This window comes from Hyposmocoma kahamanoa, unplaced genomic scaffold (genome assembly GCF_003589595.1).
Source record: "Hyposmocoma kahamanoa isolate Upper Pololo Valley unplaced genomic scaffold, ASM358959v1 210, whole genome shotgun sequence".
Lineage (NCBI taxonomy): Eukaryota > Metazoa > Arthropoda > Insecta > Lepidoptera > Cosmopterigidae > Hyposmocoma > Hyposmocoma kahamanoa.
Genome location: NW_020653731.1, coordinates 13189256 through 13209395, shown reverse-complemented (window position 1 = coordinate 13209395; position 20140 = coordinate 13189256). Strand labels below are relative to the sequence as shown.

The window sequence follows — 20140 nt, the reverse complement described above, 5'->3', positions numbered from 1 at the left end:
CGTCACTATCATTTTGCCGGTCTGGCCAAATGCACTGGATGTACACCAACTGATCCCTGAACGCGATTCGCAAAAGCGTTTCACTGTGGAGGGTTTTCCGCCGTGCGTACTGTGGTCGCTATCCAGTCGGCACAGAGCCTACCACAATGCTAAGCAGATGGACACTTGTGACGCCCTCGGTCGCCTCTTACGACCCCCACGGGCATGTATGGGGAGGCGACAATGTATTCTTAAGCCGTCGCCCCACGGCTAAAATTTTATAGGTTATGTAAGAAAAAAATCTAATACCATTTATGAAATATCACCACTCAGTATTTAATTGCATATTTTTTATAGTAATCAGCAGCGAAATCGGAAAACCCACATTATTATGTAGAGCCCAGGTATTCCGATCAATTCATTCAATTAATTAATCTATTTGTAGTTGGCAGTACAGTTGGCCATCACTAAACTGTCTATAGTCGGGTCAATGATCTGTTTGTTTACTTTTCTGTACAATGTACAATGGATTGGAACGGACTATAGTCGTAACCCTGAAAAAGGTCAAAATCTCGTCTTATATCTAAATGGCGCACATTTGATGAAAAAATAACTCCTATTATTATTATTAAAATAATTGAGTAGCCGGCAGTATCCATAAAAATTTTCGCAATAAGCGCCATATAGTTGATTTGGTTGTTGTCACTCGAAAAATTGAGTAGCTTTGATAAATTGCAGCTTGTCAATGTAAAACAAATTAGTTACAAAAATAGCTATTTACTCGTCGCGACATCTGGTGTACCAATTGGTACTAAACACCTGACTACGCTGTCTTGTATCGTGATTAGCAGTCCTCTGAAGTTATTGGTCCATGGTATAAAGTAAAAGAAGGATGGCGAAAGCTGACCCAAAATCAACGAAGTGCCGTTCATGGACTGTGCTAGTATAATTTAACGTTTTTGTTTATGCCTAGTCATAAATATATTTTTGTATATTTTTAGAAGTCAGGAATAACGTAATTGCAAAACAATGTATTTTAGAATAGATGCAAGAACACAACGCAATTGATTCAGTACGACCATAGATTAGGTAACGTTCTTGTACGTACATTTCATTTTAAGCACACTTAAACGTTCACCTACCTAAAGTATTGGTTATTTTACAGTACACACATAAAACATTAAAGCTATAAAATACCTAATCAAATAATCAATTAAACAATAATGACGTAAAATTAGGAATAAAACACAATGTGACAAAAGTGTTTAGACAAGAGGCCTCTTGCTAATGTGAAAGTCACTTTGAGATTGAGAACAGTGTAACCATTGTGGCAGATTTATGCCATTTGGGCAGATTTAATTTTTATTCAGTTTCATTGCGATAGAACATGTTTATGGCAGATTTAGGAATATTCAGCAAGTTCTTTATTTTTTTTTATTTGATAATGAATCTCAAGTGTTGATAGGTTTCCTTAATGCACGTCGTCAAAAACACTGGGTCACAAAGTACACGGGATGTCACCTTCCTTCTTTAATATAATATTTTTAAAAGGAATGAATGATTTACTATTTCTATTTCTATGGCAACATTTTGCTATATCTAAAAATAATGTAACCCCTACTTTAACAAATCCCACATACCTACTGCTTCATGAAACATATTCGAGCGTTGAAGTTAGATTTCTGTTTGTGCGGGATTTTGAGAATATCAAAAATTGTTTTGCGATCGCCAACCTCCATGTTTTTTTTTAATTTCTCCTGAGTAACGTTTCCTTCATCGTACGAAAATCGAAACCCATAGATGTATTTCGATAATAAAAAGAGCAGACTCCCTTTTTGCAATCCTAATCCACTACATAACAATACTGAGTCAATTACTACGCAAATTAATTAAATTGCTTAATGGATGAGAGTGCATAGAAAAAATTCGAGATAATCTTAGACATGACAAGTTCAAATTCAATAGTAAATATCCTAAGGTATAATAGTCTGACGGATCCAAGAATTATACTCGTACACCTTTGTATAAACACCAGGCACATTCTCCGACCCGCATGGAAATGTTCCAAAGCTGACAATCCCCACACACTCAAAGAACTTGTTTCCGTCAGGGTTCTCCCACATGAGAGGACCTCCTGAGTCTCCTCTGCAAGAGTCTTTGCCTTTCTCACCGCCAGCGCACATTTGACGATTCCAAAATTTGAGATTGCGATATTTGACGGAGTATGCGGCTTGGCATTGCTGTAAATTGTAAGGAAAAGTTTATGTAATGGAGATACCGTCACTTAAGAGCGATAAACTCGCAAGGCCAATATTTTTTGTGGTGTTTTTAGACAGATTACCTTGGATATCCCATTCTGATCTTAATCCTTCTCTGAAAATATGGTTCATGGACATTTGTGGTTTTCATTCTCATGCCACGATGTATAATTTCACAAAACTGCAATTACCTACCAGAGCAACGAAACCGCTGGGTACTACTATTCAGGACATACAGACCCTACACAATTTTTAAAGGTCCAAACTTTCTTTTAGCGGGTATTGGACCTGGTGATGTCTACAGTACTTAATTCTCGCTGACACATTGGAGCTATCAAATAATACTCACAGGAAGGGGAACAAACGGTAGTTTCACGTCCAACTTTACATTACTCGAGTGAGTATTATTGACAGCGCCCCACCCAGCTGCAATCAGCTGCCAATCTGAAGGCGGTGATAAAGTCATATCGGATGTTGGTAGGCAAATTGGACGGATGAAATCTGAAATAAGAATATTTTGTTTGATCTTTACAAAATGTCTGAAAGAAATGGTTTGTAATCAAAATTCTGGTCACCGCACACATGCGAATCCGGTATCAGTGGACATGTTAATGCCTACGGATAGGAATTATAGCTTTAAACATTATCTTTTAATCGGAAAGTGCTGCATGACACACTGAGATTACATTAGCCATATGATGGATGGTTATTGACCTACCAGTATATGGCGCCGATTCCCTCGTTCTCACTAAAGCGATATCATTTCTTCTTGTTTTCTTATCATAAGGGTCGTAGTCGGGGTGTGGGATTGTATACTCAATAGGTATGACGACAGCGCCGTAGGTACAGTCTTCACCGCCTGCGCTGACTGCTACGCAGTCTGGCTCGTCAATTCTGTTTGCGGTATCGTGTTCGCTTAAACGCACGTTTTGACTGGAATAAAGTAGATTTAAACTTTATTACGATCATCATCAACGCAATAATGAGTGTAACTGCTGTTCTAAGCATGTTTCTACAAACTTTATACGTTTTCCAATTGTTGTGGGACCTTGTTCAACATGCAAGTTTCATCTCGATGTTGGCGAGAGGTATTTTAGTAAGCGTCAGCTTATCATGATATCCCGATTGATTTAAGAGTCGATACTGCCTCAGTTCGAATAAAAAAAATCCCGTACTAATACCGTTCATTTTACTTGGGTCGAGCGGCAGGGACATTGGCTTCATTTCAGTATTTATTTTTTAAAAACGAAATTAAAGCTTTTTGAAAAATGTATATCGAATAGTACACGTGTTCTATTTAGTTCAGTTGATATAAAAAAAAACATTCGTTTATGTAGAGTACCTATTCAACAGCAGTTTTCTTGGAAAATGTCTTGGTAAGTTTTTGTTTTTTTTTCTTTCGTGAAAAGGATCGTGTTTTTCACGCCGTGTAATAAACAGTATATATTCTCAATTATACTATATATTTTTTCCTAAGTGATTGATTCAACTTTTACTGTTAGGCGGTAACAACCAAAGCCATTTGAGGTAGTATGGACTCTTAAGGATTACATGTAAGGAACTCACAACAAACGAGAGTTTTAAGATCTAAACAGTGGTAGAAATTGGACTGTTCTTGATAATTTCCGTCGTGTGCTAAGACTTCTTGGAAGTAAGATATCGGGGTAAATCCTAAACCAGTGGGTCTAAAAAGGTATTAGTATCCATTTTTAAGGGCAATACTTAGCAGTGCGGATCTAACAAAGACGATCAACTTCATCGGAGATTCTTGTATAAAATTGGTGACTTACGGTGTACCACTATTGAGTATATCTCCAGCGACGCAATGCCCAGCAGTGAGCACATATCGCTCGCTAATGAGAGCCCCTCCGCAAAGAAGCTTGATTCTGCCATTATCCAAGTACTCGATTAGGGCCATCCAAGGATAGTCGTCTACGTTTGTTTGCTCGCCACCTGAAATTCATAAAATTCCATGACAATATTTTAACTAGAATACTACTGTGGCGGAGTGTACTTGACTTTTATTTGTGAGACACGTACATTTGTGAATGTTTAACCCATCTCTCACTAATGGAGAAGAAAAATTTCGTGATGAAAAGCGCACGTCAAAGTGAGGCTCAAAAGCTTTGAAAACTTGTGATGATCCCAACCTACATTGGGCTGTTGTTGTGGACTATGGGATTAACGCTCTCTTTAGAGGTAAACGGTGCCCAGCAGCGCGACATACAATTGATGACTTTGCCTAATTTGTGTGTAGGTATAAGACATACAAGAGTACATATACTCTATACAGAAGTCAGGAAAATATTTTTTCTTCTGCCCTGCTGAGATCTCTTTGACCTCAGGAATTAATTATTCCTGAATCCAATTTAAAAATTGAAGTTCTTGTTTAGGTGGTCAGGACCGTATTACCATTCTTTAAAGCAACGTTATTCTAGTACTCATTATACATAAATTGGCTTTTGACGGGCTCTAGGCAATAAGTGGGATGTTGTCAAAGGTATCTGTTTATTACTCGCATAATCCACAATAATTGTTTTTTATTCTGTTTTTCTAAAGTAAAACCAAGTTGTTGTGGTTATTAATGATGCAGGTTTATGATATCTATTTCTGCCGACAAACAGTAACATGAGCTTTACTGCGTTTCAGTTTTTTATTTTTATAAAATATAAGTGCGCATTTGACCTCCATCTCACCTGATGGAAAGTGACGATGAGGTCGACGATGGAGCATGCACCTAAATAATGCCTATTCACTCTCGCCATGAAAAGGTCCAAGTTATAACGTTCAGGGAACAAGTCTACAGGCAGGGAATTCCACTCCACAGCCGTTCGCCGTATAAATGTGGAAGCATAACGCTTCGTGCGAATCCTTGGAATATCCACAACATAGGGGCGAGGTGATGGAAAGGGGAAGGCGGAATTGAATCGTGTAATTCGATCGCACACTCTCCGTGATATATCCTATAAAATACCGATAAGCAGGCAACTTTACGGCGGTGTTCAAGGCTCATTCAAGGCTGTGAAAGTTAAGGGTGCGGTTGAATCTGTTGAATCACATGAGATTTCTTAATTTTATGTCTCAAGGTAACGGGTGCAGTGGCAGTGCCCCTTAGATCTTTGCCATGTACTCTGAGTGGCGCTGCTTTTTTTCTTTATTTCTTGTTGTTTTTAATAGTATGTTTTAATATATGATCTGCTGCAGAGACTGTTGAGAAGTAATACGTACCAACAATCCTGTCTCCCAATTTAATCTGCTTCCCACAGCAACCTGATTTAGGGTCAGGAGGTGCTACACCAGGTTTTCCATTGCATGCGGTGATAGGACCTGGATCAAAATCGAAGTACTGGTCTGAGTCTTGCCCACGTTGATAAAGTGATTCTTCTGCTGGACAGCATACCTGGAAATAAATACGGAAGGCTTTTGAATGACCTTTTGTGGACGTTACTTTTTTCTTTGACAGTAAAGAAATACATAGAAGTACGATGCCACTCGGGCGTTTCATCGTCGCGTAGTACAACGCATGGTGTGGCATCGCTCTTAGGCTCCAGATGTTCTTTCACATTGTGCATATCAGATTGCAGCTTTACTGTGACTGCCCAGCCGTTTTGTAAGCGTGGCGATAACATAATCGTGTTTTCATGAAACATCGTATGTTGATTTGACTTTTTTGACACAGGCTAGCTATGCCTTGTAAATTACTTGATCAGTTTGGTCTAATAAAGAAGCATTGATAGCAAATATATATTTTTTTTTTCAATTGTAATACGTCAATCCATAGTAGCAGTATAGCTCCTTGTGAAAAGGTTCGTCTATGGATGGTCGTCATCTTATCTATTTCTGTAATGTGAGCATTTTTTGTGTTAGTAGAATTACAGGCTCATGGGACTTGTCAACTTATGTCTCAGGATGACGCAATGACTGTGCCCTTTAGATCATTGCAGTTTAAAACTTTTGAACTTTCAGGACTTGTTCGTCCCGTCATGCGTTAGTATCGTAAAAATTCAGGTCATTCTCGATTTCTTAAAAAAAATAGGATTTCAGCCAAGTTTTCAAATCACAGTTCCACTTACCTTTGGTGTATTTCCTTCAAACCCGCAGCCAGAACGTCTCAAGTTATCAACATCGTTTCTAGTTTTATAAGGATTATTAACGATACTAAAAAGTTCGCTGCAATCGTATAGAGAGATGCAATTGCCGGCGGTACCCGACGTCGTCGTGCACGATGATGACTCTGGAATGATTGGTCAAGTTAGATTTGCATTGAAGATTTGTGCTTCATGTTCTGGGCTGTGGGAGATTTAAGTGTGGTCACTTACCGACAACGATTCGCATTAAGCCGGTCCGAAATATTTTTTTATTCATGTAGGTAATAAGAGCGAAAATGACACCACAACAAAACCAACTACTTAATTATTTTTAATTATTATTTTTTCTTCGACATTTCGAGTATTTCATCCAGGTTTTTGACGACGTACATTAAGGAGACCTATCAATACTTCTGATTCATTATCAAAGCATCACAAAAGCTAATTATATACAGCCTGTAAAAGCTGTGGTTATTAAGTTGATATTGCTTGTATTTATAATATTGTCATGTATTTCGCTTCAGATCTTTGTTCATAGTACCAGGAAACAACACGTTTTCAGTTTGTTTTCAAAAATAATAAAGTACTTGCTGAATATTCCCAAATCTGCCAGACTTTGCCACATTGAATACAACTTATTATGTTCTACAGCAATGAAAATGAATAAAATTAAATCTGCCCAAATGGTAGAAATCTGCCACAAATGGTCACACTCTTCTCAATATCAATGTGACATTGACATTGGCAAGAGGCCTCTTGTCAAAACGTTCCTTTGCTACCTTCCATTATCTCTCATTTAAATATTATCTAAACATTTTTGTCGCATTGGGTTTTATTTTTTACTTTATGTCATGACTGGTTAATTGACTATTTCATTAGGTATTTTATACCTTTAATGTTTTATGTGTGTACCATAAAATAACCAATACCGACTAGCTAATAATAATAGGTAAACATTCAATCATTCTTAAAAGGAAACGTACGTACAAGAACGTTACCTAATCTATGGTCGAACTGAATCAATTGCGTTTTGTTCTTGCATCTATTCTAAAATACATTGTTTAGCAATTTCTTTATTCCCGACTTCTAAAAATATACAAAAATACATTAATAACTAGGCATAAACTAAAACGTAAAATCATACTAGCAAAGTCCATGAACGGCACTTCGTTGATTTTGGGTCAGCTTTCGATTATATGTGGTAGAAGTATCTTCGGGAAAGAACATTAGGAGGTGTAAAACCACATAGTATTATCAGAAATAACTGACTTTTCTAATTGAACGTTAACAACCGCCTACACCAAACAAGATCAGTTTTTCTTAATGTTAAAATTATTTGCCGGTGCGGTGACAAGCACCGGCGCGCCCGCCGGATCGCCCCATACCAAAATCAATTTATCTAGCATCTTTATATGTAGCTATGTAATGCTTAAAATTGTTACGCACTGCTTTTTGCATCAGACAATGTAAATGTTAATCATTTTATATTTACAAAACGTGGAGGCTAATTAATATTTTTCCTTATACCCACTCCGTTTTTTGTTCAGATTTTGAAATCTTTTTGAATATTCATTTGTACCAGGTTTTGCTTGAAACGTTTGCCTAACTACTCGCATTATTAAGTACTGTAATTAATATTTTTACGCAGTACCGTGCCTCGTGACGATGCGACCTCCTCCATCATCATCCTGCCTTTTTATTGCCTTTGGTCTGGTTCCTGGCCACTTATTTTCAAATCGTTCTTTAATTTCTTTGCCTCGTCATTCTCGCTTTATTTTGTTCCGTTATCACTCTCTACCTAATGTCTGAACCGACCACTCCTGCTCGTTTTCACCAGAAATTCTGATCTGTTTTACCAGTTTTCAATTAAAATCATGTAATCTAACTAATATTTGTTGAAAATACGGCCCTTTTGGGGTTAGTTCTTCACTGTCTTACACATGTTTCGTAGTATTTAAGTAGGGAGTGTTTTTCTAATATTTTACCTGTTTTTTATACTACTTTTATTGTTACAGCCTTTCTTCCTTTCTTCACCCTTACTTATACAATAAATTCATGTAAACCGAGTAATCTATTATTATTGCTCCCTATTAGCGGTTTACAGCCTTAGCCAAATATGAGCATTTTGTAGTTCCTTCATATTCTGCTAGATGGCATTGACCCATTTTACGCACATTCCGAATGGAAACTTTAATATTTTTTCTCGAATGATGACTAATTTCACTGACTTGTGATTACGGTAGACATCAAACTCATTTACCGGTACACAATAGAGCTCCTTGTGAAAGAGTTTGTCCAGGGAAGTATTGCCATCATGTGTATTTCTACTGCCAAGCATTAATGACGTTCTAGTTTCGAAAGGTAAGGGTGAAATTACAGGCACATGGGACTTGTGAACTTATGTGTCAAGATGACAGGCGCAGTGGCAGTGTCCTCTTTTGCGTTTTAAAGCTCTCAGGACACTGCACACCTAACACATGAAGACCTCCTGGAGCGGCAATACGGAACCTATCTACTTACTGAGTTTGTAATTTTTGTATCGCACATTGCCGGTATTGCATACGGTTACAGCACTGTTTTTTAACCGACTTTAAAAAAAGGGGAACGTTCTCAATTTGACTATGAATTTGTGAACCGATTTTGAGAATTCTTTGTTTTTGTTGGAACGAGGGTACCAGCCAGTTGTCAGTATCGGTCCCATTTAAATTTGGAGAAACTATTTCACCTCTAAAGGTGGCAAATTAGGGATGAATCCGGTTTCCCGCACTTTCCGGTAACTGATTTCAATAAAACTTGTTAAAAAGATGTAGCTTCACGGACTTTTGAGGGCGTTTATTTTTTTATAAAAACGTTAGAATTGTTATTGTTCAGAATCCTTATTCAAACAGTGAACTGACAAAACTGACCTTTATTATTGTTACAAAGATCGAACAAGCACAATGAAGAATTCCTTCGACCCGGTTGTACTCGACCCAGCAATTTTTACGCCAAACCGCGGCTGTCGCTCTCCCAACTGATCTACGGAACTAGTTTTATTATGATACTAAGTGATGGGATGAACGAGGCGTGCGCCTGATAGTAAACAACACGGCTTTCCATAACAGTCGCAGTGCCACTCAGAGCTCGCAAAGATCTGAGATGCACTGCTTCTGCGCCCATCACCCAGAGACGAAAAGAAAAAAGTCCCGTGTGCCTTTAATATCCCTTAGCCTTCAAAACTGGAACGCATGCGCTGACATGACTGCTTGGCAGCAGAAATAGGTAAGGAGGCAGTACTTCCCTGGACGAACTCTTTCACAAGGAGCTCTACTGCTAATAATTGTGTACATGCGGGTCCAGATCTTTGTTTTTTATTTTAAGAGTCGTAATTCAAATGTTACCCGTACTTTTTACGAACTAAATTAAAGCGATTTGAAAAATGTATATCGTATACTACTCGTATAAAAAAAATCATGGTATATGTAAAAGTGCCTATTGAATACGGCGGTTTTCTTGTAAAATTTCGAGGTAAGTTTTTTTTTTTCAGTGTATGTCCTCAATTTTAGAGTAGGTATATTTTTTCAAAGTTCAACACTTTCACGGAATCAACCAAAGCCATTTGAGATTGTAGAGACCTTAACGGTTTTGTCACCATTGAAATTTTTTTCTTCACTCAGCCAAGGTACGTCTACCGTCTACCGCATTGAAATTTATACCTTATTAGTATCTAATACACATTGATATTTAATGTCCTCTGCCTTGCCGCCGCCGGTTTTCATTGGCCCTTAATTTACCAAACCAAATCTACAGACATCATGTTATTTAATAGAGAATTGAAGTTGATGGCTATTTGAAAAGATAATATTGACAGATTGGTTTTTCGGTATTCCTTGTGTTGCAATGTCTTCTTGACAGCGATGAGGTAATATATACGTATAATACTACACTATGTATGTAATTGTTTACTTCCTGTCGCCCTCCAAAAGTGACTCTCAGTGTCACTGACTGATATCTATTAAAGATGCCCATCTTTATTCTCGATAAATTGTACTTATCGCCTTATATTATCTTTAATTATACATACATGTAAGCAAATAAGTGTTTGGTAGGAGTAGAGCTCCACGTAAAGGAGTTCGTCCAAGGAAATACTGCCACGTTACTGTGCTCCGGTTTTGAAGGGTAAGGAGGATGGTAAAATTACAGGCACATGGAACTTGTCAACTTATGTCTCAGGGTGTCAGAGGCAGTGGCAGTGCCCTCAGATCTTTGCGATTTAAACCGTCACTTGATATTATAAAAAAGTAAGTAAATAAATATTAGACAACACATAACTTGCCTCGATCCCAAAGTACATAACTAACTAAAGCGCTGTGTGTTATGGAAAACGGTAACACCGAAGGAACTACAAACACCCAGACCCGAGATATTATAGAAAAGTTTTGTCTACATTGACCCGACCAGTCATCGAACCATTGGAGCCCAATTCTGCTAATTTTCTTGAAACCGCTGGTCATTGTAATTCCATTCAGACTCCATTGAGATTACGTGGCAATTATGATAATATTTGCTATTCTATTCAAATCTACATAGTTGCGATGGCAGTTGAGTCTCTCTGGAATGGCAATGCTGGCATATTCATTCATTCAATTACTAACGATCGATTTTGCCTTATTAAAACCACCACGGGAATATATTTTAATTTTTGTCTCGTTTAAACAGCAATTTACTTTTCAAATTAAATATACATAGCTGAAAAGATTGTAAACCGCCACTGACGGGAGTAATGAAATAGACTTCTGTATACGAGATGATATTATGGTATAATAAGGCAGCAGAAAAAGGTAAACAGCAAAAGAAGGCTGTAACAATAAAAATAGTATAAAACACACTCCCTACTTAAATGAAACATGTGTGAAACAGTAAAGGACTAACCTCAAAAGTGCCGTATTTTCTACAAATATCAGTGGGTTACTTGATTTTAATTGAAAACTGGTAAAGCAGATCAGAATTTCTGGTAAAGACGAGCGGGAGTGCCCTGTTCATATATTAGATAGTGACAACGGAACGAAGCAAAGCGAGAATGGCGAGGCAAAAGAATTAAAGAACGATTCAAAATTCAATAAATAATTGGCCAGCAACCAGAGCAAAAGGTGATAAAAGGGTGAGATGAGGATGAAAGAGGTTGCATCGTTACATACCGATATAATTTTACTACAATACACTATTGACGTGCCATCGGTCGCTATTGAAAAGCAGAATACCAAGAAAATTGCGATGGCAGTTGAATAGTAGCTCGATGATTAGCCACTGGCAACTCACACTACTCTTAACTTTTAGCAGAATACTAAACGTACAAAATCCTGTCATTAACACTTTCGACACATAACTGGGTTTATTTAAAATTAGCAGACTTGGGACCTTGGTACCTCAAGATGGCGACACCTTGAAAACCGGTGTGCAAGGCACTCGACCACAGAGGTCGACGTCGTAAGCTAGATCTCGGTGGCCCAACGGTGCGCACTGTGGACAGACTCCCGATAAGATCAATTTGGGAAAACTTTTGTAAATAAGTTCAGGGGTTTAGTTCAGGTTCAGCCTACCACAACCTCTTAACACAATATTACTTTAACGATACATTGACTTTTCGTACCATGACGCGCTTAAAGTAAGCTTATTATAATGTGAAAACTTTGATGTTTTATTGGCAGCTTTGTGACTATTCATTCACTCAGTTCGTACTATGACGCGACTGTAACATTAAAGTAATATTATTCTTATGTCAAATTTAGAAATCTTAAAATAGTTACACGGATGCAATGGAAACAATATTATTTTCTCTTTTATTGTCTTAATATTGATTTGTAATTGTTAAAAGTTAAGTTGAACTTATTTATTTACATATATCTGTATAATATTTTGTTTAATTTTTATATTTTTATTATGATAGCGCCATCTATATGCTCCTTAGCGACACTAACAGTTGACACTAGACTATAATTCTGAATTCACAACGTGACAATCAAAACTCAGTCATTAGTAGTAATTTATTTTTCTTTGCGGAAAAATAATTGAAAACTACGTAATTTTAATAGATTTTACTGTTACATACTTTTTTTTTAAGTTAAAATTCTCTGAATGTAAATAATATTAAGTATATAAACATTATACTACGATAAGACGATTCGGAACATCAAAAAAGAAAGAGATGGCGTAATATAGTTCATATAGCGTTATTTCTTATTTTTAGTTATTTTATTATTATTATTAGTATATTATTAGTTATTTTTAGTTATTTTTAGTATTAATAGACAATATTGGGAAATCATTCGTTCTTTCAATCATTTTAGCAATAATACATTACTTGGTTGACAGGTTTGTCATGGTACCAATAGGAGTAATATTTTATTAAGCTTACTTTAAGCTTATATTAAAATAACATTATTTTTGGAAAGGTTGTAGAGCCCTTGAGTGTTTCTGGTTAGTGCGCTTTAGAATTCCGTTGTTTTGGAAGGAATTTCCTAGTTTGAGACCAGGGTATTTTGATAATGTTCTTGAAGCCACTGGTCATTATAATTCCATTGAAACTCCTCTGAGATTATTATGCAATTATGATAATATTTATCGAGTTCTTAGGTTTTCGCGATTGTTACACATAGGAAATGAAACTATTTTTCCGGATTTAATCCGCGTATTATATATCCAGTATTATATACCATACCGCGTATTATATAGCATAGTATCCAGACAGGACTGACATGGTCAGTCAACCGTGACCATGGGACCTGTAAAGGGCCCGAAACGTCGGTTTGTTTGAAAAAACAAATATACGACGCGATTTAAATCCGGAAAAATAGTTTCATTTCCTATATGATAATAGTTGTTATTTTGCTAAAGTCTGGTGGCAATAGCATCAGAATCTCAGTATGACACTATATTCCGTCAGTGGAATTGCTGTGATTACATTCATTTATTCAGTCAATAACAGTGTTGCCTTACTAAAACTACCATAGAAATTGCTATGCATCTATATGTTAAATTTTAGCTCGCTTAACCAGCAAATTAGTCCTTTACAACTACCAGCGGCTGACTAGAGATTCAATCCACAAAATTATCAAAAAATGAGTGTTATGTACCAAAGTCTAACCTCTTAGATCAGCAAAAAACATCCAACATATAAACATAAATAAATATCTCTGGAGTTACATGACATTATAAGTTTTGAACATTGAAGAGTGAGAAACACTTTTAAACTTCAAGCTGCCATATCTCGAAAGTAACTGGACGTGCAGTTGGATCCTGTTTGTTTAACTACGTCCAATTGTAATATTAAGTTTATCGAATATCACTATGTTTTACGAAACTGAAATAAATGAAATAAAAACAAATATCTACATTTCTCTAGAGGTAACGTCATACCTTATACACCTAGAAAAAAAAAAAAAAAATAGTGACAGATCGCCCTTATTTTACTGATCACTGCAGCATACTTAACAAATTTTTTGAAATAATATCACAAGCGCCCTTTCAACTTACGGCGGCAGAATTAACTTTGCTGAATAAGCTATGTGTATTGTAAAATGTATAAATTTGTGTTGTCTTGAAGGCAGGCGAAACATTTTTTTTATAGTCGTGCGCCTGATGGTAGACTACACGCCTGTTCATTACAGTTGCACTGCCACTCAGAGCTCTAAATAGCAAAGATGTCACGATATAAAAAACAAAAAGGAACACCCTCAGACATAAGTTGATAAGTCCCATCTGCCTGTAATTTCACCAGCACCCTTCCCTTCCTAACTGAATGCAATAATGCTCACATGTACTGCTTGGCGGCAGAAATAGGTAAGGTGGCAGTACTGCCCTGGACGCTTCCCGTACTTCGCAGTTCTCCTTGTGAAAGAGTTTATCACAAGGATCTCTACTGCGATTATTGTTATATCAATGTATTTTACATTGAGACTTGCAGTGTTTTGGTTTAACACGATTTGTGTTGCCCTAGATTGGCATACAGACGAAGGTTCGACTCCTGTCAGATCCAAGGATTTTTTTTTATGTTCGATCTTGTATTAGTAAATCAAAGATCTAAAACAAACACATAGAAAACTTCGTAAGGCTTGTTTCGTTCCGTGACTTACTTGGCGTGACGTCTGGCACGAATTGCTAGGAGACGTTGATCTGAAGCCAGTCGGGTCGAAGGAATTTTTTTTTAGTGACTAATGGAGTAATTACACAAAGCAATAATTGTACCTATACTATGGTAGTAGAAACATCGTGATGAGCAATAAAATCAATAATAATAATAGTAATAATGTGTCAGTCAACCACACAAATGACCGGATCTCAGACTAGGGAATCCCATGTACCAGAGCAACGGTATTCACTCTGGGGCACTTCTCAGAAAACCCAGACCAGAACTAATTTTGGCGGGCTTTTGTATATATTTTTTTTAAACAGATTGCCAGCTATTCTTCCATATATAGGGTAAAACCAGGATAGGTACAATATATTAAAGATTACAAATAAAACATTTTATTATGAATTTTACTATTTTATTCTAAAGGGCATATATCGTCCTTAATATTTTCATTGTGTGGCGTCCATCCATATAGGTCTATCTCCTATCTATCCTCAATAAAATCAAGTCTTAATGTAAAAGATTAAATTAGGTATATCCATAGGAATTATTCATGGTAAACTAATAATTTTTAAATTAGGAGGCCCTTTCAAAAAGTGGGGCATCTAACCCGGTTTTACCCTAACACAACTAGAACTAAAATGTTATAAAGGGCACAGACGCATACAGCCACAATGTGTTAGATATAAAATAAATAATTTCCAAATTCTAAAAATATTGCGGAATTTGAATTCACAAAATAAATTTCGTAAAATATAGTCAAATTGCAAATGTTTACTTTTTTTATGCTTCAAGTTTAGATTTTTCGAGCATAAAAACTTTTTGCTTAATCTGGACGTAAAAAATCCATAAGGCAATTATGTAATGAAAAAGCCCGTGAACGTTACGGTCGCCTTTGCTTGCATGCCATAACACTGCTTACGAGCAAGTGTGATGAAAACGTTATTAACCGACCTCGCAAATACTTTTCGAACACGCAGCGTACGTTTATTATTTGCATTTCTAATCTTAGTTAATATTACAGTCACGAAGATGGACAACCTTTATATTAATTCATTTATCTATCTCTCTAATGTAGAGTTTTTTCAGAAAAACAGCACTTACTTTTGTCTGTAGTATTTTATCTATTCACTAGTACACCTTGACATAGCACAGTCCCAGAATCTCCACCTCGCAAAATGTCCCTTTCGCAAAATAGGTAGTCCTTTGTTCCCCAATATGCTTTAATTCTAATTAGTAAAAGGTAAGAAAAATTTGAAAATCAAAATCAAATTTGAAATTAAAATAAGGCAAGTAAGTTAATAAGAGAAATCGTCCATTTCTTTTTCTCATTCAATTTTCTTTCTCGCCGAGTAGATATTTTGCGAAGTAGACATTACTATTTATAAAATATTTAAAAAACAATAAACAGGATTACAAACTTACGTGCTACCACAACGCAAAGATATGAGGTCACCAAAGCTGATATTAATATAAACGGATTCATTTTAAATTTCGAATAGACACAAGAAACGTGTTTGGAATATTAAATTCAAATTTTGTAAAGTTTTATTTTTTAAACGTCCGGCGGGGATGGCGTACAACCGAGCTCTAAAGCCTCCTGCCAATAACAACCGGTAAATCAACCCCGCTAATGTCGAATCTTCGTATAGTATATGTTACTAGTAAAACGTTTTTATGTTTTTTATGCAGATGATCGCTTCAACCGGTCTTTGTTGTGTTTAACAAGTGTGTTTAGGAGGAAAATGATTAAAAATATTGGATTACATATGTAAGGAAAAATAGATGGCTTATTATTAAGACGTAACAACAGGTTTGTGTTATGTGTGCCGTGTACGAGTATTTTAGGGTTCCTTTATTTATAATTTATATTTATAAATATGTATTTATATATTTCTAATTTTACATTGCTTACTCTTTTTAACCGACTTCAAAAAGGGGGAGGTTCTCAATTCGATTGTTTTGTGCATGTTACGCGATCACTTCGGCATTGATGATTCTTTTTGAACCGATTTTGATGATTATTTTTTGTTGGAAAGAAGGTGGTATCTCAAGTTAAGTAACTTATTTCTGCCGCCAAACAGTAATGTCAGCATTACTGTGTTCCGGTTTTGAAGGGTAAGGGTGCTGGTGAAATTATAGGCACATGAGACTTGTCAACTTACGTCTCAGGGTGGCGGACCACTCAAATCCTTGCGATTCAAAGCTCTTGAGTCGCATTTGCAACTGTTATGGACAGGTGTGTAGCTTACCATCAGGCGCATGACTTGTTTGTTCCATTACATGTTATTATTAAAAAAACCTGAGTATTGGTCATTAGTAAGGCAACATCGATCATTAGTGATTAAATGAATGAATGCCATTTAGGCTACTTTGAGGAGTCGCGGCGACTAAAAAAGTGATCGGCGACTCGGCGATATTTAGGCTATGTTTGAAATAGGAAAGACGATTTTAGGCCACTTAATATAATGTCTTTACATGAGGGGAATTACAAATTTTATTGGGGATTTTGTGGGGAATGGAGTTGTAAAATAACTCATTTGGGGGTTTAAGTATTTCTGCGTGTGGGGAATTGGGGAAATAAGAGAGTTCATATTTCAGCAAGCAGAATTGTAGAAATGTTTTTCTTGATTCTTAAGGATTTTATGGCTTGGGCGCATATCGGCTACCTAACACACATAAATTAGCAAATTAAGTTCGCCAAAGTCTGGCAACACTGACTGCCATTGTACTGAGACTCAACCATCATTGCAACTAGATATTATAAGAATAACAAATATTATCATAACTGCGTCCGTGGCCGAACGGTTCCCGGACTGCCACGCAGAGGTCCCAGGTTCGATTCCCGGGCCGGGAGAAATGTTTGTATGCCTTACATTTATTTATTTCGTGAGTTTGGGTGTAATTTGTGGTTGTCTATGTGTGTGTCCATGGCACCCGCGACACAGGGTTTCCCTAGTGCAGGGCTATGTTGAGTGTGTGCGTTATTTATTATTATTATTTATTTATCATAATTGCAATATATTCTCAGTGAAGTCTCAATGTAAGTACAATGACCAGAGGTTTCAAGAAAAATGGCAGACTTGGGCTCCAGGTATTCATCAAACATAGTTAAGAACGTCGAACCCACTGCCTGTCAGTTTGCGTGTGTCAGCCGGCCACACACCCATATAAACTGACGCGATGTCTAAAAAAACAATGACTCAAACAAAAAAAGATATTAACTATTATTTTCTGACTTATTACTTTTATATTATTATAATATTTAGTATAGCTATCAAATTTGCATGTCAATTTTTAATCAGCTAACACTTCTGAAGAAAAGCATTATTATTTTTTTAGAATTCAAAATTAAAAAATCGGTATTTCATAGATAAGCATTATAATTGAAATCGCCGTATTGATTATACGCTACTCTCATTCGTAAGATTCTCATGTTGCATATTTTTGTAGTTTTTTAATATTAATATATTACGATAAATATGCTAAAATAATCCTCGTCAATTTGTTAAAATTTTAATCTAGTCTGAATGTACGTAAATCTAAGTTATTTTATAAGATCTCTCTGCTGTCAATATTGTTTCTGTACCTTTTGTGCCTTGCCTACTACAATAAATCGCGTTAGTTTTACAAGTATGTTGGTTTTAATTCTACATTAGAAAGATAAGTATTAACCAGCCCTTTGCACTCGACCAGCTGGTCCTTCGAGCCGGATTTAAGATATTATCAAGAATTACGCGAGGATGTAAAGCGATTTTGTTTCGCAGCGACGTAATCATAGCTTGATCTGCTGCTGTAGGGTCTCCAGGTAGCACCATCGTGGGTGAGAATCCAGGTGGCCTCTTTTCTCGCCTAATCCCCAAAAAACGATTCAAAGAAAAAACTTGAAAACAACGAAGAAAAAAAATCGCTTTACATCCGATTTAGAAGAATTAATGAAAAACTCGAACGTTTTCTTTTTGTGAATAGATAATTTGTTCTTTTTTTTTATAATATCAAGTGACGAGACGTACAACTCGTGTGCCTGATGGTAAGCTACATGCCTGTTCATAACACTTGCAGTGCCATTGAGAGCTTCAAATCGCAAAAATCTGAGGGGCACTGCCACTGCGCCCGTCACCCTGAGACATAAGTTAATAAGTCCCACGTGCCGGTGTTCACATAATCATTTACAATACTGTTTGTTTATAATTAGTAGTGATCGGAACAGGTAGAATGTAAATTTACCTAATCTTTAAGGAACAGATACTGAAAGTGCTGGACTACCTTACGATATCATTTAGTAGCAGTAGAGCTCCTTGTGATTGGGTTCGCCCAGGGTAGTACTGACACCATAACTATTTCTGCCGCCAAGCAGTAATGTCAGTATTATTATGTCCCGGTTTTGAAGGGTAAGGGTGCTGGTGAAATTACAGGCACATAAGACTTGTCAACTTACGTCTCAGGGTGACGGGCGCAGTGGCAGTGTCTCAGATCTTTGTGACCTCTGAGTGGCAATGCAATTGCTATGGACAGGCCGACAGGTGCGTCGTCACTTACGTACGTGACAACGTACCATCAGATGGGCAACTTATTCGTCCTGTCACTTGTTCTCATAAAAAAAACACATTCTCTTGTCCCGGATTTTTCGGGATTCAGGAAATCACTTAAGTACACACGTGACTAAGCAGATGAGAGAGAAACTGCAATATCGCTGTCTAAAAATTTATAAACATTTCGAAGAATTGGTGGTTACACTTATAATAATATATGGTGGGTATTCTACCTACGTCTCCTAAATATCGTCAATTGTTAATGTACCAACTTCAACGATTTTCCGAATCCCGAGAAAATCCAGGGAGAAAAATATGTTGTCGTAAAGTAGTCGTCATTTTTTGTCGCTGTTCCTCGAAGTTTAGATAAATATTCTCTAATCTACCTATTCCTATCACTGATAATGTAGGTAGAAATTACCTAAAAGATTTAATAAAAACAATTCTTGGATTTTTGTGATCCATGTACGCAGAAGCTCTATAAGTTTATTGTAAAGATTCTGTTTTACGATTGTTTTAAAATTTGTTATTTAAGCCAATTGTCAAAATGAACAGGAATTCTATTATAGAAGCTTTTATTAGAAGAAGATTAGAATTAGAAGAATATTTTACTAACATGGCCCTTTGTAAAGACCACTGTTAAGAGCGGCTAGTTTTCTTAGTGTTGTTATGTCTCATACTATTTTTGATTAAAAATTACTATTCTACTTAACACGAATTGTATTTTTATAAATAAACTTGTTTTTTAGGATTCTAAGAAACAAGCTTGCACGTGTAATACAAAATGCAGGACAAAGATGTTACGCGACATTTCCTCAAATTAAAATGCCGTATGCCGCCAAACTGTAGAATTAGATACGATAAACCATGTAGCAGTCTATGTATAAATACTTGCGCTGCAGAGCTGAGCTGTTTTGATAATTTACTTGCTTATACCAATACAACTGTATGTACTAGGTCCAATTTTTCATTTCTATTTATGATGTTTGTGACTATGTCTTACGCATTAGGTAATTAATATAATAATTTTAGTAGCAGTAGAACTCCTTGTGAATGAGTTCGTCCAGGGTAGGTACTTAGAACTGTACAGGAGAGGAAGCTGCAGTATTTTGGCCACGTAATGAGATACCGTATTCTTCAACTAATAATACTGGGAAAAATACTAGGAAAGCG

General features: G+C 36.4%; 2 protein-coding genes across 3 annotated transcripts in view; one reads left to right on the top strand and one right to left on the bottom strand.

The window, feature by feature from the left end:
• Positions 1–20140, top strand: part of LOC113227450 — a 324353-nt gene that overhangs the window by 205845 nt on the left and 98368 nt on the right. The gene's annotated exons all lie outside the window — the stretch shown is intronic.
• On the bottom strand, positions 1188–16021 carry LOC113227453 (phenoloxidase-activating enzyme-like). Its single transcript, XM_026460383.1, has 7 exons — positions 15861–16021; positions 6311–6471; positions 5466–5637; positions 4028–4190; positions 2956–3170; positions 2587–2738; positions 1188–2219 (listed from the first exon to the last, which is right to left on the bottom strand). The coding sequence occupies exons 1-7, from the start codon at positions 15919–15921 to the stop codon at positions 1953–1955; spliced, it is 1191 nt and encodes a 396-aa protein (XP_026316168.1). The 5' UTR covers positions 15922–16021; the 3' UTR covers positions 1188–1952.

Excerpts from the sequence above, each read along its gene's own strand:
- LOC113227453 (XM_026460383.1), bottom strand. The coding sequence starts at position 15,921 with ATGAATCCGTTTATATTAATATCAGCTTTGGTGACCTCATATCTTTGC. Across the intron at positions 5,638-6,310 it reads TTGAAGGAAATACACCAAAG|GTATGCTGTCCAGCAGAAGA; the intron begins GTAAGTGGAACT and ends ATTTATTTCCAG. Across the intron at positions 4,191-5,465 it reads ATTGGGAGACAGGATTGTTG|GTGGCGAGCAAACAAACGTA; the intron begins GTACGTATTACT and ends TATGAATTTCAG.